General features: G+C 37.2%; 1 protein-coding gene across 2 annotated transcripts in view; it reads right to left on the reverse strand.

The window, feature by feature from the left end:
• Positions 1–20,124, reverse strand: part of CDKL5 (cyclin dependent kinase like 5) — a 141,700-nt gene that overhangs the window by 38,477 nt on the left and 83,099 nt on the right. For both annotated transcript variants that reach the window (XM_074814713.1, XM_074814712.1), the window contains exons 4-9: positions 19,781–19,826; positions 16,628–16,764; positions 13,518–13,638; positions 12,300–12,359; positions 6,510–6,600; positions 2,889–3,078 (exon numbers count right to left, since the gene is read on the reverse strand). In XM_074814713.1, coding sequence (XP_074670814.1) covers positions 2,889–3,078; positions 6,510–6,600; positions 12,300–12,359; positions 13,518–13,638; positions 16,628–16,764; positions 19,781–19,826 — 645 coding nt within the window. The remainder of the gene's footprint in view (positions 1–2,888; positions 3,079–6,509; positions 6,601–12,299; positions 12,360–13,517; positions 13,639–16,627; positions 16,765–19,780; positions 19,827–20,124) is intronic.

The following is a 20,124-nucleotide window of genomic DNA, read 5'->3' on the forward strand; positions in this document are numbered from 1 at the left end:
AATCAACAAACATGAAAATAAACATTTTATGTGGAAGTTTGCTATAGTATAAAAATATTCGAGAACTGTATGTTTGGTCTAAAATGTCAATGAGGAGGAAGTCTTAAAGACTTTACCTTCACTTGTGCATTTTTCAGCTCTCACCTACATCTAGGGATTGTTACAGATAGGTGCATATATTTACACGTTCACTTTCCTCAGATTAAATACTAGCTTCAAACCTATTCTTTAAACAGCAACCCAGTACAAACACTCATTTCCAAAAATACATGTCATTTGGAAGGAAAATGCATTGCATGTGCACTGTACGTGCATAAGCATTAGACCACTATGAACTGCTGCCCGTTGTTTGTACTGGCATTACTTTTCATAAATTACATTATGTGAGTTTTGAAGGAAAATGAAAGTGCCTCAGTTTGAATGTGTTTATTCCTAAATAGTCTCTGTATTTTTATTTTTACTTTACTTCCTTTTGAAGTGGTTTACTAATGACTGAGAATTTTTTTAAGTCCAAGCCTGCTATGTTGATCTTAGATAGTAACTTAGGAGAACCAAGGTGTCCATGGTTCCTCCGCTTTTTACATGAACCAAATGACAAAATATTACTGTCTTCATGTAGAATGACCATCATAAAGAAGATTTTACATCTGGAATGATCAGGGAAACATGAAAATGTGCCGAAGCTATGCAAAGCACGGCTGTTCACTGGAATTGTTCAGATTCTCATTATAACTTATTTGTAGAACAGTATTGACTGCCCTACGTTACCACTCACATTTTCTATAAAGGCATGAGCCTATTGGTACTTTCTGATTTCATATTATTTCTTTGGGCCTTCAACATACCATGGATGTTTTCTTTCTCAAAAGGAGAAGATATCACTAAATACTCCCTAAACCTCAGGAGTGAGGAAAACTGTGTGTATATATAAATATATATGCATGGAGGAAATAAGCAGGAAGAAAAGACAGAAAGTTCAGAAATATGCATCTGTATACATGTGCATGTGGTGGTGGAGTGTTCGTATTAGAATTGTTTTAATCCTGTGCTACAATATTGTAGTACTCACAGTTACGGTAATACAGAAATTCACAAAGCCTAAACATATGGATAAACAATTCCACATCATGGGTTAGTTTCTATCTTGTGAATACCCAGTGCCAGATCCAGCTTGCAAATAATAATTTGCATGATCACACCAAACCTTCTATCTGCTATGCAACAGAAAATCTTCTACCATTAAGCACTATGCTACATTCAGAAAAATGTACTTTTCAGGTTGTCTTAAGCATGGAATAAATTTTTCCCATGAATTAAGTAAAGAATATCACATTCTGAACCAGTATTTTTTGTAGTATTTTTCATGTTTAAGCCATTATTCAGATTTACTTCAGTATTCAAAACCAACTCTGTATTAGAAGGCATATGTCACTGTCGTCATCATTAGTATCCTGACTTCACAGATGGGGCCAAGAAGGCAGCAACATGTCTGAGGCCAACTAATAAACCATTGATCCAGCATGAGAACAGAGACTTACAACTTTCAACTCTGTGCTAATCACATTAGGTCCATGCTGTCTTCTTGAATTACTGTATTTTAAAGCTACAAAACAAAGATACTTCATTCTCATCCTAAGACATTACAGACCATTTATTCAAATAAGATTACACTGCACAACTAGAACTGTTGTGGAATAATGTTGAAGAGGCAGTCATTTATTTTGCTTACAACTTCTAAAGCATTGCTTTCCTGATAAGGGGCTATAAATTTTTTAAAACAGAAAATCCCATCCAGCCCACTGTTCTACACAGGATCAAATACAAATAGAACCTTGCAAGAAATGCTTGTCTAATTGCTTTTTTAAACTCTTCACTGATGGAAGGTCTACAAACTTCCAACAAAAACTCCTAGGACTTAGGTATCCTTGTAGTTAAACTAATTATCCTAACACCTTAAGCCGATTATTTATTTTCTTATCATCAGCAGCTAAACCAAATTTATGGCAATTTTTAACATGTTTTAACACAACTAGGTTCTCCCTCTTTCCCTTTCTCATTCTCCAAGTTTTCTCTTCTACAGAGTAAAACTCAAATCTCCAGTCTTCAGCACAGATCAGGTCTCCTAACACCTTTGTACGTCTCTTTATAGGATTTTACACTAATCATTTTAGACCATTTATCAAGATCATAAATTCACCTTTCCAAGCAACATTCATTAATAAAAAATGACAACCAAAACTGAATTACACGGAAACACGAGTAAAATCACTGCCCAGGTATTGCTAAAGATAACAGAGCTATTACTTATATACTGGGATTTTGCCATACTGTGCATCCCAACTTGAGCAGCTTCTCCACGCTCGTGAGTCTCTCTCATTACATGGTATTGGCAAATCCCTCAAAGAAGAACAATGGCGTCAGCAGGAATAGCTTTTTTACTCACGTGGTTTACATCAACTTCCCAGGAATATAAGTCAAAAGGCAAAAAGCTCTTCTGCCAAAATACAAGCATCTATGGCTCAGATTTTTCCAGCAGAGTAGCCTGAAGACAGCAGGCATGAATAGACCTATGCCACTAAACTTCACAGTGCAAACGCTGCTAAGCTGGGTATAAACACTAACTTGCATGCCAAAGAAGTCAAAGAAATGAAAGAAAATCTTTAATCAACTTTTAACAGTAAACCAAACATATTTATAAAACTCAATACTGGTGTATCAGAATTTTACTTTGAATTATGAATGTCTTAAATCTAAATATCCTATACTTACACAGAAACACATACAATAGATAATGCACAACGTAAATGAAAGAAACTTCACAGCAACAATGACAATACTGACAATACTGTGCGAGTAAATTAAAAGAAAAGAACAAAGCTTTCTCTTACCCGCAGGCCATGGAAGCGTGGGTTGCTATAGAAGAGCTTCATCTGCTCGGCTGGCAGTGGGCCTAGCACCTTCTGAATGGTAAAGAGCTGGTCAATCTCACTCTCGCCAGGAAACAAGGGCTGTCCGTCACTCAGCTCTCCCAGGATACAGCCTACAGACCACATATCCACAGCCTTTCCATAAGGGGCTCTGTAAAGTGAACGTACAATGTTTTTCACCCACTGACACTGTCTTCTTACTGAGCTGTTTCAATTTATTGGCCATATTTCCCATGGTCTGCTTCCTTACAACATAGAAAAATAAACTTTGATATTAAAGAAACTACCTCAGATACCAAGCCCTCTGTTTCTGCCCTGATTGCCTGATGTATCACTTCTTGAGAAGGCGGGAGAGGAATTCTCAAGCACCCCCAGGGATCTTGATACCTCTGTGAAAAATCTAACGTACAAAAATAAGCTTTTTGACTGTGAAGCAGTGACCATTCCCAGTTAAACTAGCACTAACTTCCCTTCTCTCCCATGGTTAATGACTGTGCTCTATTTTTGCATTACATTTCTTTTTCCATTGTGCTTAATAGGTGGATAGGCATACTGGGTCTGGCCACCGGGAGAACAGAAATGATGAGAAATCTTTGTTTCAGCATTCGTACAGTGAAATTTTAATTTGAGAGACAACAGAATGCCCCTGAAAACTATTCCTTAAAAAACACAGGTGAGGAAGCAATGAAAACATCATAAAATAAGTCATTTCTGTTTTGGAGCAAAGCCACAGGTGGGGTTTTGGGGAGAAATTCTCATGGGTGGTCTCTGTGTGTGCAAGCAATGTTGCATGGTGGGGAGGATGGCACCTGGTATTTTAAACTGCTAATGACAAAAGAAGCTAGGTCAGCAATGAAGAGGTATAGGGAATTAATCAGGAACAAAACTTAAGTGGTGTGAGTGTTACACCCGGCGAGGGCTATACCAGCTTTTCTTGAGACTACATACAAAGGTATTTAATGGAAGAAGAGGCAATATGGATACTCTAGTCAGGTGAGGCTATGGGCTCGAGGGTGATTTGTAAGACATACACGACAAAATCAGAATGTAGAGAATGGAAGTTTGTATGAAAAGAAAAAGAGTGGTAGACTACTGCAACATTCAATCTAAAGGCACAAGCACTGAATCCTTTTGGACAGTTTCTGATTTTCACTCTAAGGTTCAGTTCCTCAGGAAGCTTGTTTAGCTGCCTACCTCAACTGTGCAACAGCTCATGTGTTACATACTTCTGGGTTTTCATTGTTCTTACTATAGACCGAAGCCAGTCCTTCTCTGTACACCCGAGTTCTTGCTTGTTGAATTTTTAGAAATTTTTTGTAAACATCCAACTTATTCCAAGAATCTCTTTTGGATGTTTAAGTTTTGAGCAGAACGACCAGAACATTCTTCTCAAGTCAAAGAAAAAGGATATAAAAAGAATAAAGACTGGAACAAAGATTGAACTGAAAACATATTTAACTGAGTCTCTTCTTTTTGAAACTTGTAATCCCAAAACTCAACCTCTGTTTCAAGAGATTTTTAAGTTACAGCTGTCTTATCTATTTTTGGAATAAGACAACACCAGGAGTTGCAGGTGACAAATCCTACCCTAAATCTGTTCCCTTCACTCCTTCCTGATGATTAAAGATGTTTAGAGAGAGAACATCCTCAAACTAAAGAAAAAAATACCTGACTTTTCCCCACTGATTACTCATGATTAGTTACTTCACTTTATTGGACAGAGGACCCTGTAACTCTTGTAATAATTTAGTTAGGTGAAGGTGAGAAAGCATTTCTAGCTGCTCATTAGCCTGAGTGAAACTACAGGCCCACTGAGATGCCTGGTGCAGGAGTCTGAGGTAGCTAGGAAAGCTGAAGTAGGACACCAAAATGTCAAGAACTGTTTGCCTTTCAGAACCTGCCATGAGACCCTGCAGTCCCTTCACAAACAATCATCACAAAATAAAAGTTTGCCCCATTGGAATAGACTGCTGTCAAGGAACCACCAGTGGCAAAGCAGAGCATGCTGAAACTCCTGAAGTACTACTACTACAATGGTTCTGTGGGTTCATAATTCCCTCACTAATTCGTGGATCTGTTGAGAGACTCAATGTTCGTCTTTTTCTACAATGTTGCTAGTCCAACCCATCCATTAGGTCAGGTCTGAGCGCCAAGGAAGGGCTAGTTTTCTCCACCACTGCAAAAGGCAACACAGATGAGAACAGACTCCAGAGCCAAAGATCTGCTCTTAAGATATTCTGTGCCTGTGCTGGAAAACTGAGGCTCTCTAAGCAAAACAGTTTGTAAGAGTGCAACTAAAAAAACCTACCTTTTTATCAGGACAGAAAAACAAGCACTTCTTTATTTGCAACCCCTTTAACAGGCAGGTTTCTCCACTGAAATGTGAAATGGGGAAAAGGTTGCTGTAGGCTGGGGCATAGAGAACAAGATAGGGTTTACAACTGCGGAATGGGCTAAAACTCCTTTGAGGCAAGCACCATTATCTTTCCTTGCTCAAAAGAATAAAGGAAGCTGAACCACAGTTTAAGAAGTTTCCACTATTTACTCTGTAGTCAAACAAATCAGAAAATATCCATTTCTTAAGGCAGTGGTAAACTGCAACTTTTTTGTTTGAAAAGGCATGCTCAAGACTCCTGTACTGATGACTGTCAGAATTGGTCTTGTCAGATCACAACGTGCAAACAATGCAAGAGTGATGTGACTTGGATCAATGAAATAACTCCTACAGGAACCAGAAGTACTATAATCTACTCCCGCACAAATTAATCCAAAACATGGTTTCATCCAGTAATTTGGTATGCTTTAAAATCTACTGGCTTAGCAATATTTTGTCATCAAAGGGTACAGAGTTCTCCACTAACAGTTACCTGAGGCTCTCCAAAGTGAGTAGATTTTGGATGTTCTGTGAATAATTAGGCAGCAACTTTTTTCCTCTCCTGAAATTTATCTTGAACTTTATTGCCAAACAGAAACCTCTCTGGGATGTGTATTAGAAATTGAAAAAGTAAAACTGTATTTGTTAAAATGTATCTAATTTAATAATCCTGGGAAAACTTTTGAATATTAGATGCTTATAGAGATTTGGTAAATGCAGGGGAAGGGGCAATGGGTAAGATGAGTGTCTGGGAAATAGAACAGGATTGCCAAGAAACAGACATCACTATGTGCCAGAAAAACTTGGCATTAAAAACATACACCAGCAAAGCTGAAGTCATACGCATTAAATACACATACCCCCTCCCTTTCTATACAAGCTAATCAAACAAATTTAGTCAATTACAAACAGACACGATTCCTGCTAATTCTCCTTTGGTAATGAAACAGTTTTGAAAACTGCAGGTCAGATTAATACTATGTCTGCCAAGCTTTCCATGCCTTTCCTCCTAATTCTCATTACTACTATAGACAAAGAGTAAAATGTTGTGTAACTAAAAAGGCCACAAGTGATGCTTTCTTTCCAAGTCTTTTTTATAAGTCTTTTATAAGTCTTTTTACTCCATGGGTAAATCTTACCAAAGGAGCTTGAAAAAATGTAAAGAATCAGTCAAGATTTACCATGGCAGTTCTACAAACTGTACTTACCCAAGCAAGAGTTCAGGTGAGCGGTACCATCTGGTAGCCACATATTCTGTATAGTTAGCATTGCTTCCCTCAGAGAGATTACGAGCAAAGCCTGTCAAAGAAACAGTGTGAAAGATTATATCCTGTTTTAAATACAATATGCATATCACTACTGATTTTGGCAGTAAGACGTCACACCTATTTATATAGAAGCAAATTGTTTACAACCCCTAGTGCAGAATGATGACTCCAACAATTGTTTGTCTACTGAAATGCAAGCTTTTATTGATACAACAGTGAAAGTCAGCATGTCTGCTTTAATGACTACTTTACTTGTGTACTCTCCTCAGAAGTCTAGTCTATGGCGTTTTGCTATTACTTTTGGTGCTTTGTCATAATCAAAACGGATTGATAAAAGTTACCTGTCAGTATGCCATGCAAGCATTGAACTACTGCCACTAAATTTCACTGAAATGCTGTTTGCAGAAGATCCATAACATTAGAAATGTAACAACATATGCTTGGGGAGTAGATTCTTCCAGTCATTGATCCTAACTACTACAGCCTCACTGCATTCATTTTTTTAAACTGGTCAAGAAACTATGTATTATTCTCATCTAAGGACACTCCCTCCCTGCCCTGGCAAGGAACAGGGTCATGTCCCCAAAACTACAAAAGGCAGGAGTCTACCAAAAATCAGCAAAACTGCTTTATATCTGCATTTGGCTCACTCCACATGTGTCAGCTTCCCACCTGCCTTAGCACTGCATTCATAGCAAGGTTCTTAGCAAATAAGAATCAGAAAACAAGTCCAAATTAGCTTCCTCCTCCACATCATTTTGTTAAGAATAAACAAAAAAGTGTACTTATTTGCAATTGTACCAAAACTTGACTTCTGTCCTAAGGCATAACATGTAAGACCACCGACTGTGAGAAGAGTGCATATACTGGAAAACCCAGATGTAAGAATTAAGTTTTATTTTTGTTTTCATTCTCCTCCATTTATAAAAAGTCAGCCGAGCACCACAGTAATGATGTTACTGGATTCTTCATGTAGAAATACCCTAAGGCAGATGCTGGCACTGTTTTCAGAAAAGTATCAAGTGTCTTACTGTTTTCAAATAAATAATTAATATTAAGGTGAGACTGAGGACAGACAGATCTTCGCAGCAAGACTCCAGATGTGTAGGCTCCTTACTAGAGCTCAAACAGAGACAGATTTTGGGGACTGAAATGCAGAAGCAACATTTTCAAAATGCTTTCTTACAGGGATGTAGCATAAAATTTGGTCCAAAATTCACTTCAGTGAAATCACTAGGAGTCTTTCCATTATTGCATGAGTGAAGAAGAAAGAATAAAACTTCTGAAGTGTTGCAGAGGTATAAGGCATCATTTCATTTTCAGAATCACTAAGTGCCACTTAAATACAATACTCATTTTTCTTGGTATCTGTGTTCTTATGCAGAAGCTGCCAAAACATTACCCACACAACTATGCTTGTAAGGTTGCAATTTTAATTTTTTTTAATTAGTATTCTGAACGTGTATCTCATTTGGCAGCTTAGTGTGAAGGAGCCCAACCCCACTCACTCCTGTGGAACACTAATTTACTCCAAGTTGAAGTAAAGTTTTGGGTGCAGATTATTATTAGACTACGGATTTGAGAAAATGATGGATTTGTTACTGACATAGGTTACGGCTGTTACTTTTGCAAGATACCTCTGTTTTCAAGTGTTAGTAAACTAAAAGGCATGTATGACGAGGGACAGATATTTCAAAGTTGTCTCAAAATAATAATAATTCCGATCTGTTTCCATAAAGTTTAATGAACATTACCGATGCTGCTAGAGAAAAGCTGGAAGGGATTTTTTTTATTACTTGTAACATTTCTAAACATTACTGTATTTAGAACTGCTTAGGCAGCCCTGTTTCTGTTTCAAATTACATGGCCTATCTGATTAATCTTGTCAGTGAAAAATCTTTCATTCATGTGTTTAAAGAAGAGAGGGAAGATAACCAGGAGCTACACTGCAGAAATGGGACAGCCAAAATGAACAGTGGGAAGCCCTAAACTGAATGAGGGGAAAAAAAACTTGAAGAAAGAAAGGAAAAAAAAGGTGTCACATGATACAAATAAAAAGATGTGCTAATGTAATGCACAAGTCTGGCAGCCTACATGCACCAGAACAATCAACAAGTCAAGGATGGATCCTCCTCCCTCTAGACTAGTCTACTGGAACTTGGACACAGTCAGGAGTTACTATGTTCAGAAATCAGTGGCAACTAATATAGTCTGAAAAATCAGCCCCCAACTTTACAGGCTAGGTGCAGCATGGATTTGATGTGGCAAGACAGAAAGTCATGAGCTTCAGTGTTATATATATATTGTTGGGTGACGTAAGAAACCATTTTATGGATTCACTACTGCTCTGACTCTATGACACCATGCTGAAAGATGATGGACAGAATTAACAATTCAAGAAAGCATAATACCTTTCAAAGGGCACAATTACTTTTTCTTTTTTGTGCTGGAGTTAAGCTTATTGTTCCTTTCTCCAAATTCTGCTGAGGTATTGTGAAGAATTTTTTCATACTAAAATAAGAGAAGGTAACTAGGGAGAAGATTAGACCAAACTCTGCACAGTGAGAAGAAATAGATTAGAAGATGAAGACAGAAGGTAATTTGGCTGAAAGCAACTATAAAAGCAGTAGTTTGTAAATGCATCATGATGGAAGAAGGGAGAACAAGCAAAATAAGAAATTTCAAGAAAGGGCTTTAAACAATTCAGAACATGGTAGGAGAGATATCAAGGAAAAAGGTGTAAGGAAAAAAGAAGATTGTCAGTTTCTTACAAGAGAACTAAGGCAAATTTAAGTCAGACATAAAGTAAAGCATTCTAACATTAATGGCATGTAAGTACTTTAATAGATGCCTAGAAACACTAGGGAACCTCCATTATTCGGAATTTTAAGAATAAGCTAAGTAAACACCTGTCAAGAATGACACAGACATGCTTAATCCTTTTTTTTGAGTAGGCGGAAGAACTAGAGAATTTCTTGAGGTCTTTTCCAGTCCTGTGTTTCATGATTTCTATGCTTATGCATCACACAGAGACTAAGAGATTGCTAAAACAAGTAATTCTGAAGCCCTGGTGTTGAAACAGCAAACACACTAGTCAGAAAGCCCATTTCCAACAGTCTGCTGTAATCGGTATTTTGTACTGTTCTCTTTTTCCACTTCTATTGGCAGAAATGACACCCACACAACATGTGTCCAGACAAGCACCACATTCAATCTCATTTTTATCTAGCACAATATGTACAGAACACATGGCACAAGGATTATGAAGAACTATCTTGTTAAAAATTTATGAACTTTTCTATTCAAACTGTTTTGTCCACTGGGCTATTCAGAAGCATCCAATTACTTCAGTATCTGCATTGGGATGGATGCATGGACCTTTTCTTTGCATTTGTTATCACATGAGGAACGTGACACTGTATGTGACAAGTACCTGTGTTCCAAAACATGAATTAAGTTAGGTAGGCAGACAGCATATGTTAAATTGTGTTAAACGGTGAATTCTTGTATCCTAATCTGTACAGGTTCAGGAAACGCTTGTGGCTAATACCGTTCTGACAAACATTTTACAGTAATAGCTTAAGCTAGTAGCAATAATGTCAATTAGCAATAAGGCTAAAAAATTAAAATTGATCCAAATTATAGGAGTTGCTTGGAATTTTAAATTCAACTAAATCTGAAACTTTGATCAAAATTCAAACTAACCCACATGAACAGTGAGAACAACAGACATTCCCATAACTTAGTTTGCCTTCCTCGAGACTGTGCCGAGCACCTTGAGTACATTGTGATTGCATGTCTTTTCCAGCAGCAGAAAGAGAACATGGCTGGAGCGTACAGCATGAGCGAGCCAACAGACCACATAGAACATCACTGCTAGAATTCACATCATCTATATCGAGTAAGAAAACTGATGTCCAGAACACAACTGTACCATTTGTTCAGCTTTTTATTTTCCTGTAATACTGCTGCACAGAGGATGTTGACATGAGTTCACATGCAAGACTTGTTAGCTGATGGCATATGCCAATCCTGATGGTGAATGTTACTTTCAGGGGGGACACCAGCACCCCCCCACCCCCCCAAAGAAAGAAAAAACAAACAAGGGAGGAAGGGTGAGGGCCAGGTAAGGCTCTTCCCTATGGCCCTTCAGGTGAACAGTTCCCATCAGGACCCACTCATGCCCCCATTGGCTGTTCCTGCTTGTGATGCCATTAGCCCCAATTGGAGCACACATTGATCAGGGGCGGGCACTGCCCACTGATTGGTTTGTCAAGCTCTGTGCAAGGCAGTGACTGGGTCCCCTAAGCACCCAAAGCTGGTGCAGGGGGGGTGAAGGGATGGACAGGGAGCAAAGAATACGCTACACCAGCCTTCACCTGCCTGGGAGAGCCCTGGCCCTGCCAAACCCAGTGGGGCTTGCTTTGCAGGGGCAAGGCCTTGAAAAGAAGTGTAGAGTAAGGGAAGAATCCCGCCCCACCAGCTCTGGGCTCTGGACAATGGTGCCAGGGCAGCCTGGGCACAGAGCTGTCAGGGGAGGGTGGCCACAATGGTGCAGGCAGGAGGCCTGTGGATACTGAAAGGCAAAGGCACTGAGGGTGCCACGCAACAGTAACCTGGTGTTCTGTCAGGGCTGTGCAGTTCTGTACACTGTGGAATAAATTGCCCTGAATTCAAAGAACTCACACGGACCAAATCTTCTAAGGGTTTTCCTAGAACAGTTATTGTTTCTGAATACTTAAGCAAAAATGCCTTTAGGATTAAAAGAAATAAGCAGAACTGCAAATGAAAAACGTATTTTCTGTGTTCCTAAAAAACTGTTTCAATCTATTTTTTTAGCAGTTCTTTTCATTCAAAATTGCAGAAGTTTGAAATGACAGCTTTCAAACCGCTCTCACTGAAAAGTGCCCTTGGGTAGCACTATGGAATTGTTTTTTATTTACCAAGCCAAACTGCAAGCTTTTTAGAGGGAACAATATTTTATTCTGAGTTTATGTAGCATTTAAAATAAAAATACAGACTGTTGGAATAGTGTACACTCTGTCCTGTTGTCTTCTGGCGATTATGCACACGAGCAAAGTTTGCCTTGTGCTTGGGTGCTGATTCTCCAAAGTCTGAAAGCTGGTATTAAACAGGTATTGATAGGTCAGGAAACATCAGAGTTAACATTACATGTACAACTCCAACTCTAACCTCCAGCCATGCAGTCATTAACCACATGTGGACACATGATTCCTTAATGAACGTAACAGTAAAAGTTGACCTGTAACTACACACCTAACAGTCCATGAAAGCCAGTGGTTCAAAAAATACATAAAAAGTGTAAGCTTATTGTGTCTTTAGTAAACAAGGAAGAATTATCTTTTCTTTTAATACGCAGGCCAGGCAAACCTACCATTTTGTTAGCCTCCTAATCATCTTATCACCTGCGCTGTTCTCAGCTGGGTGCCAGTAACACTTCTAGTAAAAACCATGTCAAATACAGGAAGAGATAAATGCAGCGTTTCTATTGACTTGTTAATGCGAGTATTTTACAGGGTAATGCAAATTAAGCCAAAGATCTTTCAAATTAAATTACTAATCACAAACTTGAAGTAGTAATCAATTCTTACCACTAAAAGGGTTTCAAACAGGACATACCATAGAACTCTCACAAGAATAAGGCAAAAGTCCACTGCAAGAGATTTTCTTTAAAAAGGTAAGAAGCAGGTATCTAGCTACTGAACTTACCAAAGTCACACAACTTCAGAACATCATTGTGGCTTATTAAGAGATTCTCTGGCTTGATATCTGGAGTATCAGAGTGAGAGAGAGAAAAAAAATGCTGTTAACTTCTCCTCTTAATTTTGAAAATTTTCAACAAATATTAGTTCATTGTAACGTATTTAGAGATATTCATGCAGTCATAAACAAAGCATTGCAAGAGCGACTGCTGAAACAGCTTCCAGCAATTCAGTTTGTGAACATGCAGAAGTGTTTCCCAACAAAATATGGGAAGATAAAAGGTGTTTACAGATATTCCTGGGCAGCAAACCAATATGCAGAATATCGCATATTGCAAATAATACAAAGAACTGACATTTAATTACCCAGTTAACCAATAAAATGTTAAGTATGTTGTGCTCAACGATTTCAGTTATAATGATCTTCTTGATCACTTGTCATTTCTTTAGAAAAAATGTGTTGTCTAGTTTTAAGCCTGTTTTTTTTATCCCTATATGGATATTGTGGTTTCCATATATGGTATAGTTTTCAAACTGTATTTTACAAAATATTTTCAGACTTGCTTATGTTTGATCAGTCGTAAATATAAATAGCATTTTGTGTGAGAATTTTAATTTACTGGAAACATTAACTAGAAATGTTACTCTTGCAAAGCCACAAGCTAAATACAATTTTTTTTAAATTGGGATAAAATACGTAAAACTAGATAAAGTCACACATCAAGATATGTACTCTAAGTGCTTGAAGCTTGGGGGAGAAAGTAAATATAAAGAGTGAACTCATGGAAGCTGGGAGGAACTGCCTTAAGAAGTAAAATATGGGGGACCAAGCTCTAGGTTTTGACTTATTTTTCTCCTAATATTCTATTATCAGATTCAAAAGTGAAATCACCGAGTACCATGAAATGTTTAAAAAAATTAATTTTCCTTTGGCAATGTCTGTACTGCAGTTTCACTTTGCTGTGCATATGATACAATCTTTATTTCATACACCAAAGACAGTGGACAGCAAGCTTTATATGTAGATGAATTTAGTTTTAAAACGATCTGAAGTCACGCAGCAGACTTAAGACCCAGCCACATTTACAGATATTTTTTTCTGTTGATATAAAGCAATTGCTTTTATTTATGTTAAATGCAAATTACTTCAAGCTGTAACATCTTTCCCTTTAGAAAGCAAATTCCTACCCAGGGCTTATTTCCATGTGGAGAACCACACACTTACCTCGATGAACAATATCATTCTTATGGCACCAATGAATTGCTTTAATTAGCTGGTAGATATAGCTTTTCACTTTTTCCGGTGGAACTCCATTTGGCATTTCTTCTAGCAATTCAAGCATATTCTAAATGTTTAAAAGACACATTATTTAAAAGAGTTATACTGTAGTTGCTGGAAGATAACAAGCTTTCAGCATTCTGAAGCAACATACTTAGGCCACTGAGCCTGGCTAAGCAAAATCAGTAGTTTAACATTCAATGACTGTATTTTTATCATAATCATACTACCAGTCGTTTCCATTCTAGAGAAAGCACTTGTGAAGACAATAATCTTTAAAGGTGAACCACAAATATACCCAAATTCCTTAAAAGACTCATCAAACCACTTATCTCAAAACTTCTAAAAAGTCATTTAGTTCCAAAAAGTTGCTTAAACAGAAACACCAGGTCAATGTTGCTATATGAAAAGTTTAGTAGAGCACAGCATTTTATAAGTATTTGACTGTGCTTTAACATACTGTTTTCTTCATTATTAATCTAGTTCTGCTGTCTGACATAGCAGGACCATGATTAATCACAAACCATGTCTGTATGTAAATGGGTATAGTTAAAGCAACACAAACCTGTTAGTGCAAATAAAGTAACAGATGTAAAAATGCCTCACAGAGGCATAAATAGTAACCTAGGGAGTATCCTATAGCTATATATCAGCTGTGTTGATCTTAAACATATTTGCACTACAGTAACTGTGGCCATATTAACTGTTTTATGGCTATACTTAGGGAAGAAAATAAACTGATTGTTTATACTAGTAAATTTCTTTTTCGAAAAGGACATTTAGATTTCCATTATGTCAGCAAATGTCTCCAATTTTGCACAATTAGAAGTACGATGGAATTTGTATTCTGAATCCTGAATGAATAATGGCCAGCAGCAGCCTGCTTGAAGAGAAAAAAGTCTTATTTACTGAACACTGAAACAGGAAAAATATTTTGGCTATATTGCTTTACACAACTCATTTAATTATGGATTTGAGCATCTGTAGATTTTTTCATTCAAAATAAATTTACCTTGTCATTGACATTTTCTTTAGCTGCATAATAAAATTTTTGATGTTTCTCTTGTAATATATTTTAATGAACACAAATACAAGACAAAACAAATGGAGACTGATAATATTTGAAAACATTTCTAAGTTTTGCAATCTGTGATTAAATGCTGGAATTTATGGGCTTGAGTGTAAGTTTCCTTAGAAATACACTTCAGATCTGAGAAAGGGAATTTTCTGTTAAGGAACCATACTGATTTTAGTTAGACTCTTGTCCACACAGAAGCCTGCGGATCTGTGTAAGTAAGTCAAGAAGTTAGTGTTACAAATATGAACCAAAATAGTAGCAACAACACACCTAGACATAATCCTATGTGAAGACATTAACTAAGGGGATGATGAATAAAGGAGATTATACTAAATGTGAATTTAAGTAACCTGGATTTGACTATTGCAGAGCTAAGATTCACTGAAGGATTCAAAGTGCTCATCACCAGTTAAAACAAAAATTAGCCTACTATACCACATTTTATTTAGTTCCTTTTATAACCTTCCCTGATTCAAAAATACAGAAATCATTCTGGTCTTCAAAGAAACTGTTGTGGAAACTATTTCACATATCTGAAAATAAGAAACCTTCATGGACTGGCAAAGTTTAACTGAAAACAAAGGTGACCATTAATATGGAAATGACATTAGACATAGACTATACATGATGTCTACCTTTATCATTATATTCTTTTGTTCTGATGCAAATAATGGTAAGATATTGCAGCCTGGTGTTTTTACCAATATTAACAATTTTTGAAGTGTGCTTCTTATCAGATCAATTAAACGTCCTTTACTGATGCTGCTCTTCCAACCCACTACTACAGTAAGCTTAGCCAAGTCAAATATAATAGAAAATTAAATGTATGTTCTAAGTTGGTGTGTGATTAAAGACATTCCACGTGTCTGGAACAATTACAAGGAACATGGGTGGAACAAGTCAAACTCTGGACGTTAGATCTACATAAGATCCACCACATTAGAAGCTGCTAATCTGCTGGTGAAAAACAAAACCGATTTATGCCAAACTTTGGGCTAACATAGGTCACCTCACATTACACAATAAAGTTATACGACATAATAAATTGTAAACTGAGGTAAAGGAGACATAGCATTTAGGGTGAGGAATCTATACATGAGAGAGAATTGACTGAAGAGGACTAGCACTCAGCTAGACTGCGACATCACCCTGGCAGGACATTAAATGAAACTTTCAACCAAGGGAACAATATCTCATGAAAGTTACACAGATATGTATATTTAAGCTTGCATTTATTTTTACTGTGTGTATCTGAATACCATCGAACTATTTCCAGGAAGAAATGCTAAATGGTTAGAATTCAGAGGGGAGGTCTACCTGCATCATGAAGGTTGCAAAAATAACAAAAGACTGATCTGTTCTAGGTTGTTTCTCCCTGGAAACAGCCCAGAATGCTTGGCAGTAGTAGGCCAATCTAAGGAAATTTTGGAATCATTTCAAATGAGGTCAGGATTGGAGATAATGACAGTGATCTTTGCCAAATCCCTCTAAGCAACTATTGATAGTGGCCTTGTTACAGAAATATACAAACAAATCCTATTTTTAACAGGGAAGAACAGAGAAAGTTGAAACAGATTCCAAGGACAAAACTCTATGGTCTTGTTTAAAAAGACTACGTCAAGATACATTACACAGCATTAATCAGCTTTACAATTAAACTGGACTATAGTGCTTGGATGGAAATTTTTTTTCAAATTATATGTATTCCAGTGTCTACATAATTTGAACACATTTGTGTTCATATATGGAAGAACTTTTTTTTAAAATACCAACACATGAAGTAAAAACAACAGTAAAGTCATCAGTGTTGCTTTCTCACAATAAATGTCTAATTACAACAATTCAGATTATATTAAAGTTTCGGCTGTTCATCTTTATAGATTAGATAGCTTAATTTTTAAAAGTAAAAGTAATTTTAAAGACTTTTCCAGTAAGCTGATGATTTAACTGTGACAAGGATAGTACAAACCCTACTCACTTTTTCCACATATTCAAAAACTAAGTATAATTTTCCTCTTCTTCTGAAGGCTTCCTTCAGCTCCACTATGTTCTCCTGTTTTAAAGTGCGAAGCATTTTAAGCTCTCGTAAAGTGGTTTCTTTGACTTCTTCATTTTCTAGAGTGCAAAGTAAAAGTGACAGAGTAAAACTTATTAAGAAACAAAACAAAACCCCCAGGTAACAAGTGTTATAAATCTTTATTTTAAACCCCTGATTAAATTCTCCATTTCTAGATGGTACCAAGAAAAACGCTTTTTTTCCAGTGTGGACTCTCTCTGCTGTCTGGATGCATCTACACTGGAAGAAAGGTAACTGGTGACTGTGCTATCATTATGCACCACTCACAGACTTCCTGTCACTACCATCTAGGTTTTCAGTGGCAGAAAAAGTCATAAGAAACAAATAATTTTCATTTCTATCTTTTTCATTATGAAGAGCACTAATATGCTTCAAAAAATATTCACATACATGTATAGGCACATCCTCCACCCCACAAATACACACAAATGCATGAAGCACTGGCAAGGTTAGTATGTCCACAGCAGAAACGGTGGAATGCAAAGTTTGAACAATGTCCAAGAAATCTATTTGATTCTAAAATAATTTTATTCTTCAAAAGCCATGACAAAGTTTAAGACTGAAGCACAGATTCGTAAGTCCTGTAAGTTTCCCCACAAGGCTTTCAATGGGAATTCAGCAATACAGTCCAGTGTAGCAGTCACAGAGGGCAGTAGAGCAAGTATTGATTCAAAGAAGCCTTGAATCTGATTCTAAGGAGTCAAGAAATTTAACTGTTGTTTTGACAATTTAGTTGTCTGAAAGTTGTTTAAGAAAGGAGGAGTGTTTTACTAAAGCTTCGTACACACTGCGTATCATCAAGGGGCCCTGAACTGACTGAGTTCTAAAGGTTACTACCAACGAAATGTCAAGTAAACCAGATTATATTAGGTTTTATTTTTCATTTAGTAAAATGAAATCCATTAATTCAGTAAATTTGCTCATGCACATGTAGAAGCAAGGTTCTTAATCTCTTAGAACTGTTATCCACAAGAGAGGTATATTAAAAGGGATATGATTGCATAAATTCAAAGCTAAATCACATTTACAGGTCAGGCGCCACAAAGACAGTCAGAGACAGAAGAAGAAGAAACAAGGAAGAGAAATTGTTTTTCCAAGCAAGCAAAAGGCAAAGACAGGTCTGCTGGGGAGAGAGACTAATACAGGTTGTGCAAACACACATAATCATCATCAGAAGAGAGAAAAAAAATAAATAAAAATTCAAGTGTAGCAGAAGGGAAGAGGAAAACAAAATACTATCATCATAAATGTTTTGCTTAAAAAATATATAATTAAAAGCAATCTAAATCATTTCATTTTAAAACTGAGTGCTCGGTGTTGGCTTGCATCAGCCTGATTACATAATTTCATCTATAACTAGACACACTCTTTCCAGCACATTTAGCACGCATATGTCAAACAACAGCAAAAATTCAGTGAAACAAAAATGGCAATAGAAACAATTACAGTATATTCAGATTTCTAATGAACTACCATATTAACGAGACAGATGTGAAATGGGCTGAATCAAATCCATCAAAAGAACTTCTGTCATATTTCCAGAAACTTGTAAACAACTAGCTACAACTCTGAAAAGCAGTCATCAGTCATGTAAACTGGTATTATGTAACACTCTTGGAAAGCCAGACTTAATGGCAATGTTGCATTTTTTGTTTTCATTTTTTGGTAGACGGCTAATATCATAATCCTGTTTAGGGCTTAATACTGAGATTCGTTGCCTAGGATTCCTACTGACTAGCCATATAGAGTTCCAAAAAGCAATTCTGAAGTAGTCTCATGACCTGGTCAAGATGGTTACCACAATTAAATTATCTCCTACATTCTTTAACAGGGATTTAAAACAGATTTCTGAATAGCAAAGCTAAAAAATTAATCAAATATACCCTTCAAGTGTCTAGCAAAATCAGTGCAAAGAGGTTGCACTGCATAAAACAACAGACACTGATGTGTCTAACTGACTGAAAATTGCAGTCCTTGTAACCAACCACACCGCCATAGCCACCAGCAGTCCTATAGCAAGAAGTAAAGTTTGCTAAAATAAAGTGACTGCTGTTCCTTTAAACCACATAGTTAACTTTCAGTTAAGCCTTGGTACATGGCAAATCATAGCTGCATTGCCTCAGACCAGGATGACTCCTCTCATTACTTCATACTTGGCTTCTCCTTCTGTTTGTGCTAGGCCACTATGGATCAGGGTTAACTTCTGATGTATGCAAGGTAGACAGTTGCTCTCGTGGTTAATTGCCAGTTTTGCCTATGATAGGATACTGAGATTCATTGTCCCCCAACAAATGTAGGTCAGAGAGCCAGTCTTGTACAGATCTTTGGATTTATTACTGCTGGGTGAGGAATAGGTGTGTGCAGCACTGGAAATAATTTCCATGTGTCCTGTCTTCTGCCACCCACTTTGCCAGCAACAGTAAGCCTTGCAGCAGTTGGCTCTTCCTCCCTCTCAGCAAACTCAGCAACACTGGAGAGTACACAAAGGCTGCTGCAAGGGGGCAAAGAGCAAGTTTCCTGTGGAGAGTGGAGCCTGCTGAAGGGAGGGAAGAGCTGCTGCCTTGCCACCCAGGTCCCTCAAGTCCTCCCACAGATCCCTGAGAGCTCCCAGATTCCGCTTTGTACCACTGAACTTAGTGACTTCTCTCAGTCTCCTCCATTCACCCCTTCAAGTGCCCCTAACACTTAGATCCCCTCCCACAGATGAAGAGTGATAAAGCCCAAAGATTCTGCAAGCCACTACTACAAGAGGAGTTTTTGCTATTTTCTGATCACAACCAGTCTCCAAGTGGTAGATCTTACTAATGTGTCTGGCACCACAATCTCAGCCATATTAAGACAGATGCACCAAAAAAGAAAGGTAGTTATCTAGTTGCAGTGTATAATGCAGTCCCTAGGCAGGTATGAAGGATCAAGTACACTGAATATTCACAGAGCTAATAAATCATTATCATTTTTAAATCATGTCTTGATATATGAGACTTCTTATTTTAACTGATGAGATATTAACAATGTAGTTATTGACATGAAAGACTGTACAGCAGAAAAGGTTACCTTCACTGTCTTTGAATTTCTTGATAGCCACAATTTCATGTGTCTCCTGTAAAATAAAAGCAAAGAAAGGGAAATGAGTGAGACCTGTTACCTGTTTTCTCTTGCTTTTTTTCTGCCAGCATCAGACAAAGAAAAAAGAAAGCATCCAGAGAAATTTCACAAGGCAAACCAAAATTAATTTAAAATCTGGTAAATACCTCAGTGATCAGGCCAAATGCAATGCAAAACCACATGTAGCAGATACGTCACAATTAAGAACCCCAGTATGAAAGAACAAAGTTAAATGCCCAAAATTTGTATTTAAATACCTTGTACCGGATAGCAATTAAATTTTCAGAAGAGTT

This window comes from Strix aluco, chromosome 2 (assembly GCF_031877795.1).
Source record: "Strix aluco isolate bStrAlu1 chromosome 2, bStrAlu1.hap1, whole genome shotgun sequence".
Lineage (NCBI taxonomy): Eukaryota > Metazoa > Chordata > Aves > Strigiformes > Strigidae > Strix > Strix aluco.